The sequence below is a fragment of the Sphaerodactylus townsendi genome, linkage group LG09 (genome assembly GCF_021028975.2).
Source record: "Sphaerodactylus townsendi isolate TG3544 linkage group LG09, MPM_Stown_v2.3, whole genome shotgun sequence".
NCBI classification, from domain to species: domain Eukaryota; kingdom Metazoa; phylum Chordata; class Lepidosauria; order Squamata; family Sphaerodactylidae; genus Sphaerodactylus; species Sphaerodactylus townsendi.
Window position 1 is genome coordinate 24,493,348 of NC_059433.1, and position 21,568 is coordinate 24,514,915.

At 40.3% G+C, this 21,568-nt stretch overlaps 1 protein-coding gene across 1 annotated transcript in view; it reads right to left on the reverse strand.

The window, feature by feature from the left end:
* The window catches only part of CDYL (chromodomain Y like), a 102,219-nt gene that overhangs the window by 22,761 nt on the left and 57,890 nt on the right, over nucleotides 1-21,568 (reverse strand). The window contains exon 4 of the mRNA XM_048508522.1: nucleotides 1,288-1,532. Coding sequence (XP_048364479.1) covers nucleotides 1,288-1,532 — 245 coding nt within the window. The remainder of the gene's footprint in view (nucleotides 1-1,287; nucleotides 1,533-21,568) is intronic.

Below are 21,568 nucleotides of genomic sequence, written 5' to 3' on the forward strand. Positions count from 1 at the left end.
ACCATTCATAAAATGCTCCGGACCTGTTTTTCTATTTAAGTAGAACTTTATGCTGGGCTGGGACTTTTTTCATGCTGGCTTTTAATATATTTCATTTTAAAAACCATTTTTATTTTGTAAATCATCTTGAGCAGGTTCCTGGAGAGCCAGCATAAAGATGCACCAAAAATAAATAATTAAATTAATAAAAATAAGAATTTCAGGTTTGCTTTTTAAAATTTGACTTGCACAGTTAATCAAGCAGGTTTATAACTTGATTTTTAAAAAGTGTGGTCATTATATATATTTGTGGGTTTATTCCCTCTCCTCAATCACTAATTCACAGGATAGGGTGGTCTATTAAATATAATTAATAAATAAATAAATAAATAAATAAATAAATAAATATGAATGAATGAATGAATGAATGAATGAATGAATGAATGAATGAATGAATATACATGATCTCTTTCTTACACAATTTCTGGGGATGGGACCCGAAAAACATTAATTACAACTTTGAAACTTTCACAATTTCCTAATATTGTATTGGCAATGGCACCTGTACATCATTGTTAGTTTTATGAAATGACCAGTGTTCACAAATGGGGGAAAAAATCTGTCCCACATCTTTGTCTGCAAATATATCAACATGCAAATAAGTAAAACAGACATGAAGAGATTTAATAAAATTGTAAAGAAATATGGAACCATTCAAACTACTTTGAAGATTCAAACTGGCATCTTATAACATATATTCAAGGCTCATTAGCTTCAGTATATAAATTTTCACATTTCTGAAAATGAAGCTAATTGTAATACTGAAACACGGGCTCAGTTTACCCTGTCTTGGCACTGTCGTTTGCCATTCTATCTCTTGACCTTGTTCGTCATTCCTCCAGCTCTGTGACCTTCAGCTGCCCGAAAGTCCCTTGCAGTTTGTAATGAACTCTTTTATTACTTTCCACCTGCCCCCAAGCTCCAGAACTGACCACTAAACAGGTACCATCTCTCTCTCTCCTTAATTCAAACCTTCTTCAAAATCCATCTTCTCCAGAAGGGTTTCAATCTTCTCTGTCTGTTGCAGCAAAGCTTAACTAAGCTTAACTCTATTTGCTCCCAATCAGAAGTCTCTCCCTACACTGCATCTGTTGCTAAATTTAGAGTACAACATACTTGGCAGCAAAGAAGCACTCTCTTTTTCTACTTGTGAACTTCTGTAAGTCAGCGCTGTCATTCGGGGTGCTGTAAGGACAGGACAGCAACACACCTCCCCGCCCCAGCTCCAAATAACCAAACGGTTCTGACCTCTGGATTTAATGAATTGTTCTCTGATGATTTGGTTGATAATAAAATGTGCGTGAAGCCATCTTGTTTCCTGACAACAATGTCTCTGTACCGGTAGGCGCTTTCAGTTTGTCTCACACTGAATCGTAGCCTCTTATCAAAAGGTTGGTCCCTCCTTTCATCAAGAAATCTTCGTTTGCTGGCTGTCACTGATGTCTGTAGGTTGGTACCATTGGTGGCTAATGCTTCTATGAAGGTAGACGTACCTGTGGAAGTTTCAACAAAGGATGCTTTGATATTCACTTTACCAGTTCAGCAATTGAATCCCATTTACCAGATAACAAATAACCAGATAACAACTTTCCAGAACCAAACTGGAATATAGCAACCACAAAGAAAGTGTGAGTTTGGATGGCCCCAGAGAAATGTGGAAAGTTATGATACCTGAAACAACAAGATCTTGTGAGGCAGCTTAAAGATTACCTAGAATACATCATCTTAAGAGTATACCATGTTTCTCCAAAAATAAGACAGGGTCTTATATTAATTTTTGCACCAAAAGAAGCATTAGAGCTTATTTTTGGAGTAGGGCTTATTTTAGGGGAAATACAGTACCTTCACAATTAATTAAGGCGGGCTCTCGGCAGCCCCGTTGCTTCCCTGTCACGTGTGATGCAAGTTGTACCCTCATTGGCAGGGAGCACCCTGTGGGTCACACCATCCTGATCTGTAGGGCTTATTTTTGGAGTGGGGCTTATTTTATTTGTTTGTTTATTTATAATTAATTAATTAATTAATTTCATATACCACCCCTCCCCCGAAGGGCTCTTATATTTTAAGCTTCTTCCAAAAATCCTGAAAAATCATAATAGGGCTTATTTTCCGGGTAGGTCTTCTTTTTGGGGAAACACTGTACTTAACATCACTCCCATCACAAATCCTGAAGCACTGTGGCCTCCTATCTGATTACCTTACAATATAGGTTCTTTTTTATATTTCATAGTTTACTATTTCCATACATTTTAATTTAATTTTATTTGCCTTGCTATCCCGCCCTTTCCCAGCTGGAGTCAGGCTCAGGGTGGCTCACATACATATTGCAATTGGAACTGTTTTCTTCTTAGGAAACTGCTCTCAGCAAAGCCAAAAAGTTTATCGTCCAACTGCCACCTGTTAAAATTTCACCACTCCTTTATAGCAAAGAACAGTTTATTGTACCAAGTCAATAACAGCGTTATTAATAGCGTTAACATTGAACCTTTTTTTATTTTTAGGAAGGATATGATTTTTTAACAGCGCAATCCAGAGGGGAGGCAAATCCCCTCTGGATACGGTGTGGGCTTCTGCTGGCGTAAATGTCCTCTCTGGAGAACTTGCGCTGGCAGAGGCAAATCCGCCAGTGCCCAGCTGCTGCGGCACCCTGCAACCCCTGGCCATAATGTCTGGCTTCATGCTGGCACTTGCACACTGCCTCCAGCTATGCCAGAATTCTGGGGGTGTTTCAGGGGCCAACCTTAATTGACCTCCAGACCCCTCTCAGCCCTCATATGCCGGTGCAGCTGCGATTTTCGCAGTGCATTTCTATTCTCCCCAATGGGGGAGTTGGAGGGAGGGGTCAAATTTTTTGGGGCTCCCTGCACTGTTAAGTTTCTGGCTAAGAATTTCTCCTCTCTTGGCTACCCAAATAATTTGAGCATTACTTTGTGAAAAGGTAGTGCCTCGCTCACACTCAAGTAGAAACACAAAAGTGCCAAATCCCCAGCAGCCCCAGTGCTTAAGGATACATGCTTAAGGATACTGAGCCTCAGGAACTCTGTGGTAGAGCGCTCTCTTCACTTCTCGCAGCTGGAACAGCAAGCAGGAGTCAGCAAAGAGGATCAAGCCTGAGAGACCAACCAGCTACTGAGTCACTGATTTTGAAGGCAGGACTGAAACTGGACTACAGTACAACTTCTCTACATATTACTTCTATTTCTAGCTTCATACTTTAAGAGTAAAACAATGATAATGTAAATAAAGTGCTCTTTAGAGAAAAATTCGTCTGAAGAATAAGTTTGGGCAAATCCATTAGGAAGTTTTTTGCCTTAGTAGGGCGGGCAGTCCAGGGTTGGAGATAGGATCTCTTTTCAAGGCAGAGGCATTGTTTTCTCTTAATCCCTTTAGGAAGGGTGTGAGACAGGTATTTTGCAATGTGGGAGGGCAAGTCCAGATAAGATTTTATTGTCCTTGTGGGTACACTAGCCAATGGAGAGAATGGACTCCCTATTTTGGCACTGCACTGCTAGGCACTTCAAGGGCTGGCAGGATGGGTAGAGAAACTGTTGCCTTCAAAACAGAGCTCCTCTCCCACCAACGGTTGGTCTGGCAACATATAGGAAAAATACTTTAATCAGGAAAATTGTATGTGATCTGTCATGGCATACAACAGCAAAGACTGCAGTAAAACCCACTTGCAGCCCAATCCTTTGAATGCTTTTTTGGACAGTTCCATTGAGCTCCAGGGGACCTGCTCGCAAGTATGCACGAAAAGAGCTGTAAAACAATCACTTTTATGACAAGAAAAATAAAGATACTTGTGAAAAATCTTAATGACAATCATGATAATCCTTTAAAATGATGTGGTATGAATATGAGACAATGATATTATGATTCCATACCTATGAAAGCATAGCTCACTAACTGCTATGACTGCAAAGTTGGGAAATTGAGTTGGGAAATACAGCAACTTTCAAACGTAAATGTTTCATAGGGACCTCACTACTGAACGATGGTCAGTTAGTATATGTAGAGGAAATCTAAAAATCTGAACCTACCCTGTAAATGCTGCAGAGCGATTCTCTTTTCTTGTGTGTTTTCATTAACAGGAGCGACTTTAATAAAAGGTTCTTGCTCACCTGCTTTGTACTCTTCATTCTCTGGGACCAATAATGCAGCAACAGCCTATACATACTGGCTACAGCTGTACTGCATTTCTATAAATCTATTTACCGTATATACTCGCATATAAGTCGAATTTTTCAGCACTTTTTTTGTGCTGAAAAAGCACCCCTCGATATTCCCTAAATATAAAATATCCTTAAATATTTTAGGGATTTTACTTTGTCAGCTGCCAGGGGGCTCAGTTTTTAGGCTAAAGGCACCAAAATTTCAGGGATTTTTCAAGAGACTCTCCTGATGATACCACCCAAGTTTGGTAAAGTTTGGCTCAGGGGGTCCAAAGTTATGGATCCCCAAAGGGGGTGCCTCTATTCCCCCATTGTTTCCAATGGGAGCTAACAGTAAAAGGGGCTACATTTTGAGGGTCCATAACTTTGGACCTCCTTAACCAAACTTCACCAAACCTGGGTGATATCATCAGGAGGGTCTCCTAAAGATACTCTGAAATGTTGGTACTGCTAACATAAACATTCCTCCCCTGACCAAAAATCCAGTTTTGAAGGATTTTAACTCTTGTGTTTTAGCTTGGTTGCTGGTTGAGCTAAGGTTTTGGTACTTTTAAAGTTATTGTTGAGACCATATTGTTTTTGTTGACCCTCTTTTCCACTTACAGAGCTAGTTTACTGTTTTTCTTTGAAATAAATATTCAAAAACATTTAACCTACTGATGCCTCAATTAATGTAATTTTATTGGTATGTATTTTTATTTTTTTTAATTTACCAGTAGCTGCTGCATTTCCCACCCTCGACTTATATGCGAATCAATAAGTTTCCCCAGTTTTTTGTGGTAAAATTAGGTGCCTCGACTTATATGTGGGTCGACTTATACATGAGTATATAAGTAAATAGGGAACAAGCTGCAGATAAGGTATTACAAACAAAATATCTCACTGGTAAATGTTCCCTGATTAACTGAATCTAAGTGAGACCCACAATCTGTGTGTACTCTCAACTGTTTGGAACGAAGAACAAAAACCTAGTGCATTATTGTTTTCTTCATCTACTTAGCAGTTACAGTTGCTGAACTTGCTCCTAGATTTCATCTAATGCTTTTCTTACTTCTAATAACTCATTTCATGTGAAGTACCTGTTATGTTTTAACCAACTGCTTGTGAAAGAAAGAGGAGATATTTGCCACGATCTATTTTAATGACAGCTCATTAATATCTGCCAACAAAGCATATCTGCTATACTCAGTCTCAGAAAAAAGATGTTAGTACAGTCAGTTGAGATGCAGCTGTTGAGAAAATTGTATGCTTCCACATTAGAATATAGTCCCGAACAATATAATTATCATTAATTTTTATTTGCTGCCTTTGTCAAAAACATTATTTTGTGCATTATTGAACATGGCACATGATACATGAGCATGAATGCCAAAATGTATTTTTGATTTCAGACAAAGCGGAGGGGGGGGGACGGGACGGGGTGGAGCAGGGCTAGGTAGACACTAGGACCAGGCAGAGCATTCTACAACAAAGAAGGTCTGACATGTTGAGCTCTGTGGCAGACCCCATTAACATCTTTTTCTGAGACAGACTATAGCAGGGGTGGCCAACCTATGGCACTCCAGATGTTCATGGACTACAATTCCCATCAGCCCAATTGGCCATGCTGGCAGCAGCTGATGGGCATTGTAGTCATGAACATCTGGAGCGCCATAATTGGCCACCCCTGGACTATAGGAAGTAAGCCTTACTAAACTCAATAACGTTGGATAATGAACCCTATGAAGTTATCAGGCAACAGAGTATGGAAAAAAGAAAGTACTTCTACAATGTGCAATTAAGTTGTAGAATTCACTTATAGAGGATGCAGTGATGGATGCAAGCTCAGATGGCTTTAAAAGGGAATTAGACAAGGAGTCGCCGTGGAGGAGAGGTCCATCAATTACTACTAGCCATTGTGATTAATGGGATTAAAGACAGTAAACCTCCGAATACCAGTGCTAGAAGACAACATCAGATTGAATTTGCTGACCTCTGTACCCTGCTTGCTGTTGTCCTACTAGGACAACTGTTTGGACACCGTGCAAGATAGGATGCTTGACCTGATGGACTACCAGTTTGATACAGCAGGGCTCTTCTTCTTGTAGGTTTGGGAACTGATAAAACAGGAAAGCTTGTTTTCCTTTTCCAGATTATGGGCAAACAAGAAGATGAGTGAGATACAGAAAACAGTATTTTAAGTTTTTAATGTGTAGACTTGGCTGATAGTCTTAAGTTTTTTAAAAGATATTTTATTTAACCACATCAGTTAACTAACATGAATGTTTAAGCAAGTACAAGAATACATACGCTACAACGTTATCGTTTTGGTTAAATAAAACTATTTAAATTGTTATTAAGGCAATGATTATTTTTCTCTTTTCAATAAAGGACAGCAGAAAAGATGTCCCAATATGAATGATTAACCTATTAAATTAGAGATAGTTAACCTTGCAATAATTCCATAATTATCTTTGTATTTCTAATAGCAAAAAATCAGTAATTTTTTATATAACTGTAAAATTAATCTGAAAAGTTATTTTTCAAAAAATGAAAGCTTCATCTGGTTGTAAATGTTAAGGTTATATCAATAAGAATGAGTCTTCATGAAGAAATCAAGTCTTACTGATTAGTCTTTAAATCAAGTCTTACTATTTACATTGTGATTTAATTTGATTTGATTTAAATCAAATGTAACCTGGTTGTTCCTATAATATATACATGCTTATAATATAAACAGAAGCACCGGAAGAAGGAATCCATACTTCATTTTGCTACAAATAAATGACAATAACATGAATTTATGAACAGGTTAACAGGCCCAGTCTCTCTGGACCACAAACCAACACAAGCCAAGGGATCAACACAAGACATTTATTCCTTTGACTTGTAAGTTATCAATCTAATATAAGTTATCGGTCTAATATAGTTAAGCTATCTGAAAAAGGATATTCTATTATTGGAAAGGTCTGTATGGTTACACATGGGTTTTTTACAATATGGCAATCTTAACAGTCAGTCATACAATGCTCAGTCTCTGGAATGCTTGCCTTCCCCCCAGTGTCTCCTCTCACCAGGGGCGCAACATGGGTGGGGCAAGCCAGGGCTCTTACCCTGGTGCCAGTGGACTGGGGACGCAGGGGCTCCCGCCCTCACAGCTAAAGATTGCCGTGTTGAGCAGCCTGTGCTTTTAACTGTGTACCAGGCAAGCGGCCAGGAAGAGACTGGGAGCAGAGACAAAGCTAAGGGATGCCCCTACCCTGGACTTGTCCCCACCTCCAGTCTCCTCCTAGGCTGGTCGCTCTCCTGGCATGAAGTTAAACATTATGAAATTTACAGGAAATGCTGGCAAGCCCAATTGCAGGGGAGGGAGAGGATGCTTAATGGGGTTGTGCAATTTTTTTGGGGTGGTGGGGAGGAAGGGCACAATTTTGGTGCTTGCCCTGGGCACCAATTGCTTTAGACACACCCAGTGGTGTGATTCAAATAATGTAACAACCGGTTCCGGTGGTGGGATTTAAATAATTTAACAACTGGTTGTTTACAAGCACCGTTTTAACAACCAGTTCTGCCGAAGTGGTGCGAACCTGCTGAATTCCACCATTGGATATGCCCCTGCCTCTCACTAGTCTAGATTTTCCTCTTGTCCCAGCAACCCCACTTGAAGCCACCACACTGGTGTTTTCTCTTTAATGTGGCATTAATGTAGCTGTTTTTCACGACTCCACAAGAAACAGGAAGGAGGAGCCTGGAGATGATGTCACCATAGTACCATTCCACTTAAAGTCAGATCACTGCTAGAGTATTAATTTGCTTCAGGGAGGAGGACAGAAGGCAATAAGTTGTAATCCCAAGAGCCATGAGAGGTCATAAAATAATCACTATGGCTGTACTACAAATATGCAAGATATTGCTTGGTCCTCTTATATAGCTTTTCTCATGTTTCTGGAAAGCAGAATGCTTTCAGATTTAATTTCACATTCCCCATGCAGTACACTAGACACAGTTGTAAAACAGCCTTCCCGTGTGTAGAAGGGCGCTTTTAGATCCAACCTAATGAGCAGCAGTACTTATGACAGCTGCCAGTCATGATTGCAGGGGAGACCTTGGAAATATTCCAGCAGTGGCAAGAGCAAATAAATAGCTGGAAAGATATCTGCCATCAAGCTACTTGACCTGTGGAAGTGGCTGCTAGTCAAACCGTGCAACTGTTTTCTGGTTATTATATGAAGGCAGTTATGACAACATTAATTAAATGCCTGGTATAGAACCCATAATATACAATACCTTTTAAAAATCATATTCAGTTTGTACCCTGTCTTCCCCTAGCAGAGCTAGGCTCAAGGCGGCTTCCAGCAGAGTACACTCTATCAGTCATCATGCAGTCAATAATTTTTTTAAAAAATCACTTTTTGTTAAATATAAAATCAGTTCAATTAAAATTCTAGTTTTTGTTCCTTTTCTCATAAAAGTATAACACTCCCAATGTTGTGTGTTACTGGAGGAACAAAAATGGTAAATCCAAGAATAGATGACTGGGCCATATTTAATTGTTTCACTTGTGGGTCCAGCAAGAATAAGTAAAAGGAGAAGAGAGAAAAAGGAATGGAAAGGGAGAAAAGGAGAAACATAAAGGAAGGAAGAAAGGAAAAGGAGAAATCCTTGACCCCTCAAAGCATATCAGATATCTAAAATGGGAAATGTCAATATTTACTATTTACTGCTACTTTGAAAGACGCTGTTTATAAAGAGAACAGTTAGACTTCACAAAGGAAACATCCTCCCCAAAGACTGTTTCTTGCAAGTTTAAAGGAACTATCTACTATCATCAATTGAACTATTAAAAATAATCGTCCAATATTGGGAAAGAGAAAGGGAATCATGTATTGACGGAGCAGAAGTGTTAGTTTACATATAACATGAAACCATGGTTTGGTTTATTTCAATTATGGTTTGTTTGCAAAATCGAGATTCAGCTGGTGGATGATCATACAAATTCTAGTTTGCCTCAAAAATAAGCTAATTCTATTACTGGCTCTAGATAGGAGCATGTATAGCTGGGGAATGCGTGACGGCAATGTTGGCGAACCAGTCACAATATCCACATTCATACATTATGTGAAACCACTGTTGATTAACTGGTCACTAAACCAACTTCAAATAATTATTTCAGACCCTGATTGATGGACACCAGTTAATCATAGTTAGTGGAGTGGCCTACACTTAAATGATCACACTAGTTATAATTAAACTTGAGCTCAGAACAGTATTTAACTGTTAAGTTTCTAAGTGTTTTGGACATCCTGATTATTGAAATCAGTGTTTTCAGGCAGTTTCCTTGCACTGGTGCTATCTAGGAGTTTTCCACTACAATCCCCAATTGAAGGAATAAACAGTCACTGAGGTAATACAAAAATGATGTAACGCTTTTCAATGCAATGCCAAGTTTCAAGCTGCTTGTCACCCATAGCTCCTTTTATGCAATATGATTACCACGCTAAGCTAGACTCTGTAAAGGAGATACTAATATGATTGGGTATATTCTTTCAGTGCCTATAATGTTCAGTGACACTTGGGTGGTCAATGCATTCTACATGCTTTTAGCAAAAAACAAAACAAAACCCAAAAAAGCTTTATGAGCTTTCGCTTCAGGCAGTACTATAAAATTTTTATAAGATGTGATAGTCGATATATATTTATGCAGTCTATCTAGCTTAACCAGTAAATACCCTGCTGTTCAAGGAAAAGGTGAGCAATAATCACATCAGAAAATTATTCACAGAACGACTGCAATATAATAAACTAGTAGTAAAGTCTGCTGTACAAATACAATGAGAAAACTGCTACTGGTACAGCCCGGAAACCACACAGCACCCAAATGAGAAAACTGTTGATGGGTTAACAGCATCCAATGAGGGGGCCAACCCTTCCTGCCTTTCCTCCCCCATTGCTCCTGCATCACCAACTCCCTCCTTGTCCTCCTCCTCTTCCTGGACACCTGCATTGGCATGCAAGGATTAATGGTGCCCACTGAGGGGGTATCCCTTTCTGCCTTTCCTGATTCATGGTGCCCTCAGTGGGCACCATTAACCCTTGCGTGCCGATGCAGGTGTCCAGGAAGAGGAGGAGGACAAGGAGGCAGTTGGTGAGCAACAGGAGAAGAAAGGCAGGAAGGATTGGCCCCCTCCTTGAAGACTGTGTCACCAGTTCCCTCCTCCTCTTCCTCCTGTTCCCGGATGCCTGCTCCTCTTCCTGGATGCCTGTATTGCCATAGAATAGTTAATGGTGCAGTTGCAGCAACCAGCAGTTGCAACCCTCGCATGGGTAAGGGCTGACACCTAAGCCTGCTTCTTCTCAAGCAGCCGGTGGTACAGTGCCCGTAATTATTCTGCTGTGAGGGAGAAGGGCAAGAGTGAGCAAGAGTGAGTAACCACCACATTCCTCTGTTTTATTTGTGTGTGTTTTAACCTGTTCTGTGTGAGCCCCGCTCTCAAACCATGTACGTGTGACGACTGGCTGGCAGTGAGTTGTCATCACCACGGCTAGCCTTTTATATAAAAGGATACGGAAGCGAAATCCCTGCCTTACAAAACAGCAAAGCTACCTGATAAATTAAAAATAATAAAAAGTCAAGAAGCCAAGGGATCAACACAGATTACCACAAGAAATACTGCACTGTTATTACATGTGCTATCCTACATTGAATTCCTCTGGAAATGGGCAGTGTAATGTCAAAACACTGCACAATACTTGCCCTCTAGAAGTCAACAGTATGCAACAGTGACACACACACAATTCCCAATGCACACATTACATCACATTGAGAGCCAGCATGGTGTAGTAGTTAAGAGCAGGTGCACTCTAATCTGGGGAACTGGGTTTGATTCCCCGCTCTGCCACTTGAGTTGTGGAGGCTTATCTGGTGAACCAGATCAGCTTGTGCACACCCAACACATGCCAGCTGTGTGACCTTGGGCTAGTCACAGTTCTTTGGAGCTGTCTCTGCTTCACCAACCTCACAGGGTATTTGTTGTGAGGGTGGGAAGGGAAAGGAGATTTTAAGTCCCTTTGAGACTCCTTACAGGAGCGAAAGGGGGGATATAAATCCAAACTCTTCTAAATCCAAACAAGGGAGGGAATGGACACGAAAAGGTCACTGGGCTAGATCTCACAGATCTGTCCCACTTTCAGGGCTGCTTTCTTCTGACCCAGGAGTCTCTTCCACCAGAGTAAAGGTCTGCTGTTTAGTAGAAAAGTCTTCATTGTTACGTCCAATTATATTCTGAAGCTAAAGCAGTAACTTGAGCATTTTTTATGGTCAGATGAAGTAAGGGCATCCTGGGTACATGAAGGAATGAAGGGGGAAATTCAGCAGGATAGATGTAGACTAGCTGAAATTAGCTTTGCTCTTGTTTCTTTGTGCATGATACTTTAGAAGGTATTGACCAAAACTATTGTTATGTAATAAAATCAGAAAAATAACCTCACATCAACATTGTGATAGAAAAGGCTTTGTGGCAAACGTGTAGAACTGTGTTAGGTCACTAGAACAAACTGTATTCAGCAGGAGATTTTGTAGAAACTATATAAAAGCTATCCTTGTTAAAAAAAAATGAACAGAAAAGGGAATTTGTTAAGCACATTTTTAGAAAAACATTTCAGAGATATCAGGAAGGCTAAAAAAAACCCCTGGGAGCCAAGATATTGATATGAACTGTTGACAAAATTAGTCTTAATGGCTTAGATCCGGTAATGGAGAACAGAGTTTTGCTCTAACTAGAAAAGAATCAAAACGAATCCTATTGTTCAGCCTATTTCTTGTGGTTTGATAATATCTAGACTTCAGAATTTAGTGGATTAGATCCAAATTTTTTGTTGATGGAATCTCCATCCAACGCAAGAATCAATCTAATGGCGTCATGAATCTTGCACTAGTGCTGTTGGGCTGTTCAGTGAGAAAAAATTGTGTTGGAAGGTGGCTTCATCATTAGCAGACTGAACCTGGAATAAGCTGAAATAGACGGAACCAGCTGAAATTATATACTTGGAGCTGAAATGGGGTCCCTTATACCACTGGTTCCGCAAAAATAGTATTTTATTTGATCTGGTTGTGAGACAGCAGCACAATGGATTGGGTAAAAATAAATTGTTGTTTTTTCCACACAAAAAGTCTACGAACACCACATCATTGCAACAAAGTGGACGGACAGTAGCTAAGAGGCAGCAGTTACACTAGCACACATTTAAGAAGCAAGCAACTTAGTAAGCTAATTGTCTGTATTCATCTACAGCTCTGGAGGAAAGCCATCTTCAATTCAAACCACAAAGCCTATCAAACATATATTCACTTATTCATTCAAGAAAATGCCAGATCTACTTTCTCAAGCTTTCTAAAGGAGGTTGTTAGCATCATCCTAACAATACCTTCAGAAAAGGCAAACCTTCAGCATGGTAAATGTCAGCTGGACACTGTACTAGGGCAGAAGAGAAACAGATTTCCCTGGATTGTAGTTTAGAATAATGCTATGCCGATTTTACGACCTAACTGCTGCCCACTTAGGGTGTGAAGGTAAGTAAATCCCCTGGATTAGCAGTCCTGAAAAATATCTAAACCAGTCATCAGTACCGATCCCCAATGAAGCCGTCTTGCCCTTGGTCAATGGGGACAGTATTAAAATTAACCTGTACAAATCCATTTTGGGATCTACAGAAGAAAAGTGCTTTCCCCAAAAGGATAATTATGAATCAAGTTTTGCCATTTAAGTTAAAACATTAGCTACAGAAATCAAGCAAGGATGAGAACTGCCAGGGATGGGAAAACACTACCAAACAATCCATATCCATTATGGAAAAATGTCTCCAGAGAGACGCACTCCAAAGATGACTTTTTTTTTTTACCTCTTTACAATTTCAGTGCAACAGGCAACGAACAAAACTGAATGCCCAGACTGTTGTTTTTGCTGGCTCCTCCTTTTCTCGCAACTCACAGGGCATTCTTGTTAAGGAACTAGCCGTGCAAAGGCATTTCCTAGCAGAGGAGCTATGTGGGTGGAGTACATTACATAGTCAACACTGTTAGTTGACTCCCATCTTACTGCAACTGACCTGAGATATGCAAAAGGGAAGTAATTTGTCTCCAAGGGAAAGGAAAAAGCTAACAGCAATGAAAGGAGAGGAGAGAAATAAAATAAGCCACTGGAATTCTCTTCAGTTCACAGGAAAGCTTTAAAATGGAAGTTTGGCTCCCACTGCCTCCCAATTAGCCATTTAAAACAATTATCACCCACCCACCGGCTTGCTCTTAAACACCTACAAATACTTTTTTATTTAATCTTCAACTGGAAATTGTACGGAGCCAGCTCTAGGATCGAGAGCTACTCAGAACAATCTCTTTAAATCAGGCTCAACGCTCACATCAGCTAGTACATTAATTTGTTTTAGTGACTTGTTTTGTAAGGGAAGAGAAAACAGATTACTGGTACATTTAATGTATGTGTTCAACATGCATTCTGAAGAAAGCATGACACACAGGTTGCATAAAGCTCCCTAATTTACTTCTGTGCAGCCTTGGAAGTCTTTCCTAAATAATTTCCAATTTTTAAAGCCCTTATGGAACCAGTGCAAAATATCAGTGATAGCTGTATCTTTTGAAGAAGCTTAAGCTTAAATTGTTCCTAAGACGTGTTATTTAGAAGTCATGCAACCTGAAAACATAACACATTTGGGAGTATATACTTAACTACAGCACTGCTCAGTCAGCATATGGAATCTGACAGCTCTTGACAGCTGGGAAAAGGGAAGAATCACAGTTTCAGGGGACACTGCAGCCTAATACTTACAACTGATAAAATAGCAATATAAGCGAACTATGTAATGACCACACATACATGCCACTCATGTGCAGATCTTTCGTTTGAACAGGACTATGGTTTCTTGGGAGAATGGAGTGATGGAGAACAAATGAACATACAGAGGCAGCAGAGTCCAGGACTCTATTGACTTCATTGATTTCAATAGTCTATTCATGGCTGACTTTGACCACTCCCACCATTGTTTATCTCCCTTTCCATTACAGCAGTATACGTTCTCCTACCTTACAGATGGCCATAATTAGATGAATCAAAAATGGAGACTACAAGTGCCATTCATCTGACCACAGTGTTGACTGCAGCACAGAGTGTTTTAAAAGGCTATGCTGTGGCAAAGGCAGTGGAATCAGCAAAGAAATATTCCAAGATTGCTACTGTTTCCCCTTCCAGTTACTGCTCAGCAGAGCTGTTCCAGATGGTGAATGACCTGGGGAATATAAGCTGCTTCTATCCGGAAATAAAATTTTCGATGAAACGTATTATATGAATATGACATTGTCAAATGGGGCATCCTAAATTTATAGTAAACTTGGTTTTGTAATCACACTGAGAGGTAAACTAACAGAATCTTCTGGACTGTGCTATTCAACATAGTGTGACTGAAAGGGACATCAAGATGTTCTCAGTAGCTGCCCACGGGATTGTGGAACTATTTCCAAGAGGTCAAAGTCTGAATCTGGACATTCTTTGAGACTTGCTGTTTGTGTTGTATTTTAAATGGGACTAAGAATAATTGGAATAATGTTGATTTCTATAATAACGCCCCTTCTCTTGGATGCACACCTTAACATGGTGAAGGGGTTAATGCATGTCAGTGATGCTGAGTGCAATACTTTAAGGAGCTCAAACTCTGTCAAGAGGGCTAAACTCAGAGTAGAATTACTCCAGGAGGAATGATCGCAGACGAGACACCAGACCAATACATGTTCACTTCCTTCAGGAAGCAATGGCCACATCAGCAGAAGAGCATGGCCACTTCCAATAGTGATGGGATAGAGGAATCTTTGAAGAGCAGCTACTGGGCAGCAACACTAGTAGAAGGTGACACTGGCAGAAGATTTCTCATAGACCACAGGAATGACACATCAGCTACCCTTGCACAGAAAAAATCAATTATAAATCACTTCTGACCAACTCTTATTTCGACAAACCTATGATGAGACTATCCAAATGAAAGGAGATACAGTTATGGAAGATGGATCTCCAGATTGGATGGCACTCAATCAGCTACTAGGGAAGTCCTGAGGACAAGTATGGGTAGCACTATTCGTAATGATGCAACTGGACTAAAGCAGAAAGGACATTCAGTTGTTGATGGAATAGATGCAAAATGAAACCCAAAGCTGTCTGACACATATAACAGGAACATGGAGGTGTGTTGTACCAAGGTAAACTCAAAAATCCTAAAACAAGAAAAGTGGAATGTTTAAACACTGCAATTCTGTGAGTTATTGAACTAAAGTGGATTGGATCAGAGCATTTTCAGTCAGTAAATTACAAACAATCCACTCTAAAAATGATAAACCCAGAAAAATGGAGTCGCTGAAATAGTGAGGCAAGATGCAGCACAAGCAGTCAGGGGCTATAATGCAAAGTCTGACTGGATAATATCAATCGATTTCATAGAAAGCCTATCAACATTCAAGCTTATAAAACCAACTGCAGATGTTCAAGGGGAAGAAATTGAAAGTTTTTATACAACTGTCCAGGAAGAAATTGATAACACACCTAAACAAATGTGCTGATAGTCATAGGTAACAAAAGTAGGAAACAAGGGAGAATCAAATACTGTCTGAAAAATTGAGGGAGGAACATTAAATGGAGTAGGAGAGCAATTTGTAGATTTCTGTGAATACAAGTTCTTCACTATGAACACATTTCAGGAAACCAAACAAGTGACTGTTTCAGTGGACATCACTGAATGGCCAGTATAAAAATGAAAAAAGATCACACGATTAGAAACAGAAGTTGACGAAGCTCTATTCTCTCCAATAAAACAAGACCAGGAGCTAATTGTGGCATATACTATGAATTGTTAATATAAAAAATTAGATTAACAGCCCAGTTCAGAGCCCCTGGTGCTGGGACACAGTGCCACTTTGGCGCTGCAGTGCCACCTCCAAGGGGACTTCTTGGTAGCATGGGGAGAAAAAACAAAAACACCAAAACATTCTTAATGCCAAAATACAATCTAAGCAACATTCCTATAAAGAATAGATTTACATCACTAAGATCAAGTAAACATGCATAAAAGTACCATGATCACATAGGAATATGCAAAGACTATTCCTGTAGTAGCCGAAAGAAATAAAAAGACTTGATGGATGACTAAGGAAACAGCAATGTAAAAGGTGACAGAAATAGAATCAGAAGTCTAAATGAGGTTCCAGTGAAATGTACAGAGACAAAAAACCCTATTATAATAATCGCCACAGAAAAATAGAAAAGAATACAACAAAAAGGAAGAGAGGTATTTCACAAGATCCAAAAAATCAAAGGCCCCTTCCGCACACACAAAATAATGCATTTTCAAACCACTTTCACAACTGTTTGCAAGTGGATTTTGCCATTCCGCACAGCTTCAAAGAGCATTGAAAGCAGTTTGAAAGTGCATTATTCTGCATGTGCGGAATGAGCCAAAAAAAGGGAAATTTAAAGCATCATGCTGAAAGATTGACATAGGACTATATTAACTGAGCAAGACAAACTAAAGAAAAGATGGGAACAACAAATATACTGAAGAACTATACAGAAGAAATGAAAGGATGACCAATTCCATCAACACAGAACGTTCTGAAGAACCTGCAGTTTTAGAAAGTGAAGTGAAAGCTGCACTCAAAGAAGTTCAGAGAAACAAACCAACAGAAATATACGGAATATCCACAGTGCCAAGGAATAGAAAACCTGGAACTATTTCATTTTATTCATTGACAGCCTTAAAGTTGTGTAGTTCCTTAGTAGGCATTACTAAGAAAGCAGAAGGAGACTGAGACTAATCTAAAATGACTAGACAGAGGCTACTGTACTTTGGTCACATTTGGTCACTGGAAAAGACACTAATAACCAGGAAAAGTTGAAGGTAACAGGAAAAGAGGAAGACCCAACATGAGATGGACTGACTCAGTCAAGGAAGCCATGGTCCTCACTTTGCACGACCTGATTTGAGCTGTTAATGATAGGATGTTTTGGGGGTCTTTAATTCCTTGGGACACCAGGATTCAGAATTGACTTGAGGGCACTTAAAACACACACCCAGACACACCCAGACACACAAAGTAATGAATAGTTGCTCCCCCTCTAACCTCCTGCTTAAGTCCTTCAAAAGGAAACTTGTAAATGTAAACCAAGCTATCTCTACGTTAATTACATTTTGATGGCCCTGAAGCTAATATTTCCAGCAGCGTCCTCGGGCTGGACCAGCTGCTGATCCTTAATGTTATGATAATTTATTTTCTTTGCTGTTAAGAAATGGACAAAATTTGCAGGCTCCATAAAAGAAAGGCAAGGAGTTGTTACAACAGCTTTGTAACAACTCACTGTTTAACCTTCCCTCTTGTTTGTTTTCAGGATTAATTTTCCTTTGATTAAAGATCACAGAGCTCTATGTTTCAAGACTGCAAAACATGCAGGGTGGAACAATGAATTTCAGGAAGCTTAAGAGAGAGCTTAAGAGGACATCAGTTGAAATGTACCATCACGTTCATATATTTTCCTTCTCCAGTTCAGACATTTAATACACAGTTACCAGGTGCCAACTGGCATACTTCCTTACTTCTTTCTGCCTCTTGCCTTGTGATCTTATTTTGCTTGTTGTACTGTAGCTCAACCTCTTTGCTGACTTCATATCCTTATTACTCCAGGAACATTGTTCTAGACCAGGGGTCTGCAACCTGCGGCTCTCCAGATGTTCATGAACTACAATTCCCATCAGCCCCTGCCAGCATGGCCACTGGCAGGGGCTGATGGGAACTGTAGTTCATGAACATCTGGAGAGCCGCAGGTTGCAGACCCCTGTTCTAGACGCACAGTATGGCTATTTCAAGAAGTCAGAACACTGAAGTGCTATTACTGACAAGAGCATGACACAGAGTGCTAGTCTACTTCCCTGCTGTTTGTGTTGGAGTCTCAAGAGGATGTATGGCAGGAAGCAACATTTTAACCCAGGCATTTGTTTAATGCATCTCCAGTAATCCCATTAAGTGTTGTGGGTAACCCACTGCATTTTTTAGTGCCCTTTACTTCATGGATGGAGACCCAGCGTAATGTAGTGATTAAGAATAGTGGGCTCTAATTTGGAGAACAGGGTTTGATTTTGCGTTCCTGCAACATGAAGGCTGCTGAGTGACCTTGGGCCATTCCCAGTTCTCCCAGAACTCTCTCAGCCCGCACAGAGGCAGGCAGGCAATGGCAAACCACCTCTGAATGTCTCTTGCATTGAAAACTCTTACGGCAGGGGTCCCCAAACTACGGCCCGGGGGCCAAATGTGGCCCCCTGAAGGCATTTATCCGGCCCGCCAGGCATGGCGGCGATGGCTCCATTCATGTGCAGTGAGGGCTCGAGGGAGAGGAGGAACCGGCCCCAATGGCTGTTGATTGCAATTACATGATGGCATCCCCAAATCTCCATGAATTTTCTGACCCAGAGTTGGAAACCTTACACGTGGCAACTCCTGCTCCGCCCTTCCCTCTCGGCCACTCCATGTGTTGCTCTCAGGCTTTCTGTTCCGCCTCACTCCCATTGGCATCAGCCAGGCTGGTGAATCACTCGCTGGCTGTTAGGGAGGAAGAACCCAGGAAGATACCTAATCCTGGGTTAGATGTAATGCTTCATTGGGAAAGTTCTGCTTTTTTTTTTTTTACAGGGGAAGGTATTCCACAGCCTCCCCAACAATATTTGGAGCCCACTCTGTACTTGACATACTTTGGTCACTGTTCTAAAAATAGACCATGACAGAAAGGCTGAAAAGTGAAATCAAACATTTTACAATCATTTGTGCATAGGAATTTGTTCATAGTTTTTTTTAATCCGGCCCTCCAACAGTCTGAGGGACAGTGAACTGGCCCCCTGTTTAAAAAGTTTGGGGACCCCTGCTCTACGGGGTTGCCACAGGTCAGCTGTGACTTGATGCTGCACACACATACACTTTGTGGATAGTCCAAATTCTCATTCCCTCTTATCTACACACAGACTTGTAAATTCATGGTGGTGAGAAGCAGCAGAGATTGAACAAATTAAAAATGTAGGACATTAACTATTCATGATTAGGATTGTGAACAGATGTTATCGAAATCTGTGTGATATTCTTAAGACTCCCAAGCTGAAGGAAATAATTCACAATGCCAAATCAAAACTCCCAAATCAGGTGGTAGGCATGTTAGCATTAAGGTGAAGAATTGGGGTTGAACAGTCACCACAAACAGCGAAGGACAGGGTGGTTCTCACATTTCCTTTCTTTAATTCCAAAGATCAGCAAGGAATTGCCAATACATTTTGACCTAGAAAGTCAAGATCCAAGCACAGTTTATGACAAATAGGCATGAAAACTATGTTAAGAGTTCTGCTTCGTTTGAAATAGTGATTCCAGCCACAGACCCATAATTGGCCAATCATTTGTTTTGAGCCATCTCCTTTCCTTCAATCCTTTGCGCACAGAATGTTTGAGGAAAGTGCAGACATTGAAGTTTCTTTCTGAGCTGGGCTTTTGAGCGGGGAGAAGCAGCTTAATATGGATCTTAAAAGAGCAACAGGGTATTTTAAACCTTGGTCAAGGATATAAAGTTTCCAAAAATTGACTCTGACACCCAGGTAGAAAGCAGATTTTTCCTTCCTTCCATGTTTTGATTTGATTTTTTTAATTTGACTTTTAATTTATATACCGCCCTCCCCGAAAGGGCTCAGGGTTAGGATTTGCTGTTGGCTCTTTCTTAGCTTCTAATATCAATCAGTGGTCACTTGCTAGAAGGGCTTCCATGTCAGAGGCTAATTTTCAGGAAGGCTTCATTTACTGTACCCCTCAATTAAGTGGGAAAAGAAGACCATAACAAGAGGTTGATCTTTCCTCTCACTCAAAATACGGGTGTCTTTCTAAATTGGCTCTTGCATAATCAGCAGAAACTCCAAAGTGCATAAGCAATTTGCACCTCTTGACTATATATCATCCTCCTGGGAAAGCAAAACATTTCCCACTGAAAATAGTATTTCCAGAAAGCGTATGAATAAAAAGAAGAAGGGTTCGAAGGCAATGAAGACTTGTCCCCCAAATGGCATACTACTATTCATTGTCATCAAAGTACATCAGCTGTTTCTATGACTCACTCAGGATTGTCACCACAATAGCCTTTGCAGCTATTTTTCTTTTTCTTTTCCACTACCGAGAACCATTTTGCCATATGGGCTTTTATGCAGAAACTGGCAAACGTTCACGTTCAATTTTAATTTGTGTTTCCCATCATACGTACACAAAACTCCTGCCTCATTCTCAATCTGCAAATACTTACGTAACCATGTTTGCATATAAGGGAAAAAAAATTCAAACAGCAACAGCATACCCATCTCTATCAGAGGCAACGTAATGCCAAAAAGAAGAGAGCCAGATTTCCAGTTTCGTGGCACTTCTTTTACAGGCTGGATGTTCAGTAAAAAAATAAGTCCAGGAGAGTAATAGGAGGAAACAAGCCAGAAGGCGAGAAAACAGATGCTCCTGGTAAGGTTATGGTGGAAGCTTGTCTGCGGAGGAACAGCCGTAAGATGGCAATGCAGCCCTGATTTAAACATCTGTTACTGAAATGGAACCTCATTTGACCTAATGGCCTTGGGCTAAAATATCATTGCATCTCCTGATTTTAAGTTGTGCGAGTTATTTTAATACCGTGATGTTGTGGTGTCTTATTTGCAAGCCACTGCATGAACATCCTGTTGAGGGGTAGGGTACAAGTTTTTTTTAAAATAAATAAAAATGTATGTTCTTTAGAAAGATTAGACTTCATGTACATGCATCAAATGCATATTTATGCATTTCTTTACACTCCGTATTTCTTCTTTCACTATATTAGAACTGTATAGCACTGGTAAGTTTCCAAAAACACATGCTTGTTTAGGATTGGTTGCAATTACCCAATGAGGAGTTAAATGCAGTCTATGCAAAAGATCCTTGAGTGACCTGCAACAGGAACAGGTTTGGGGCTAAGCCCTGAGAGCTCCCTTTCAAATTTGTTTCCAGCACAGGACCCATATGAGCCTCATATTAAAAGTTAGAATGTCAGAGAAAATGCACAACCAGTTACTGAGCCAAATCATAGTAGGAAGCTGAAGAGTAAGGACCAATTCCCCCCCGCCCCGCCCCGCCCCAATGTCTGTACCTATAATTTGATCTAATTGTACCCCCAGCCATGTATATGTATGAAGCACAAACAAGAGCAGCTAAGGATACAGAAGCTCCTATTCCAAAAGGGTTGTGTAATCAGACACTAAATCAGAGAATAGCAGCCACCAAACATTATAGCCAACCT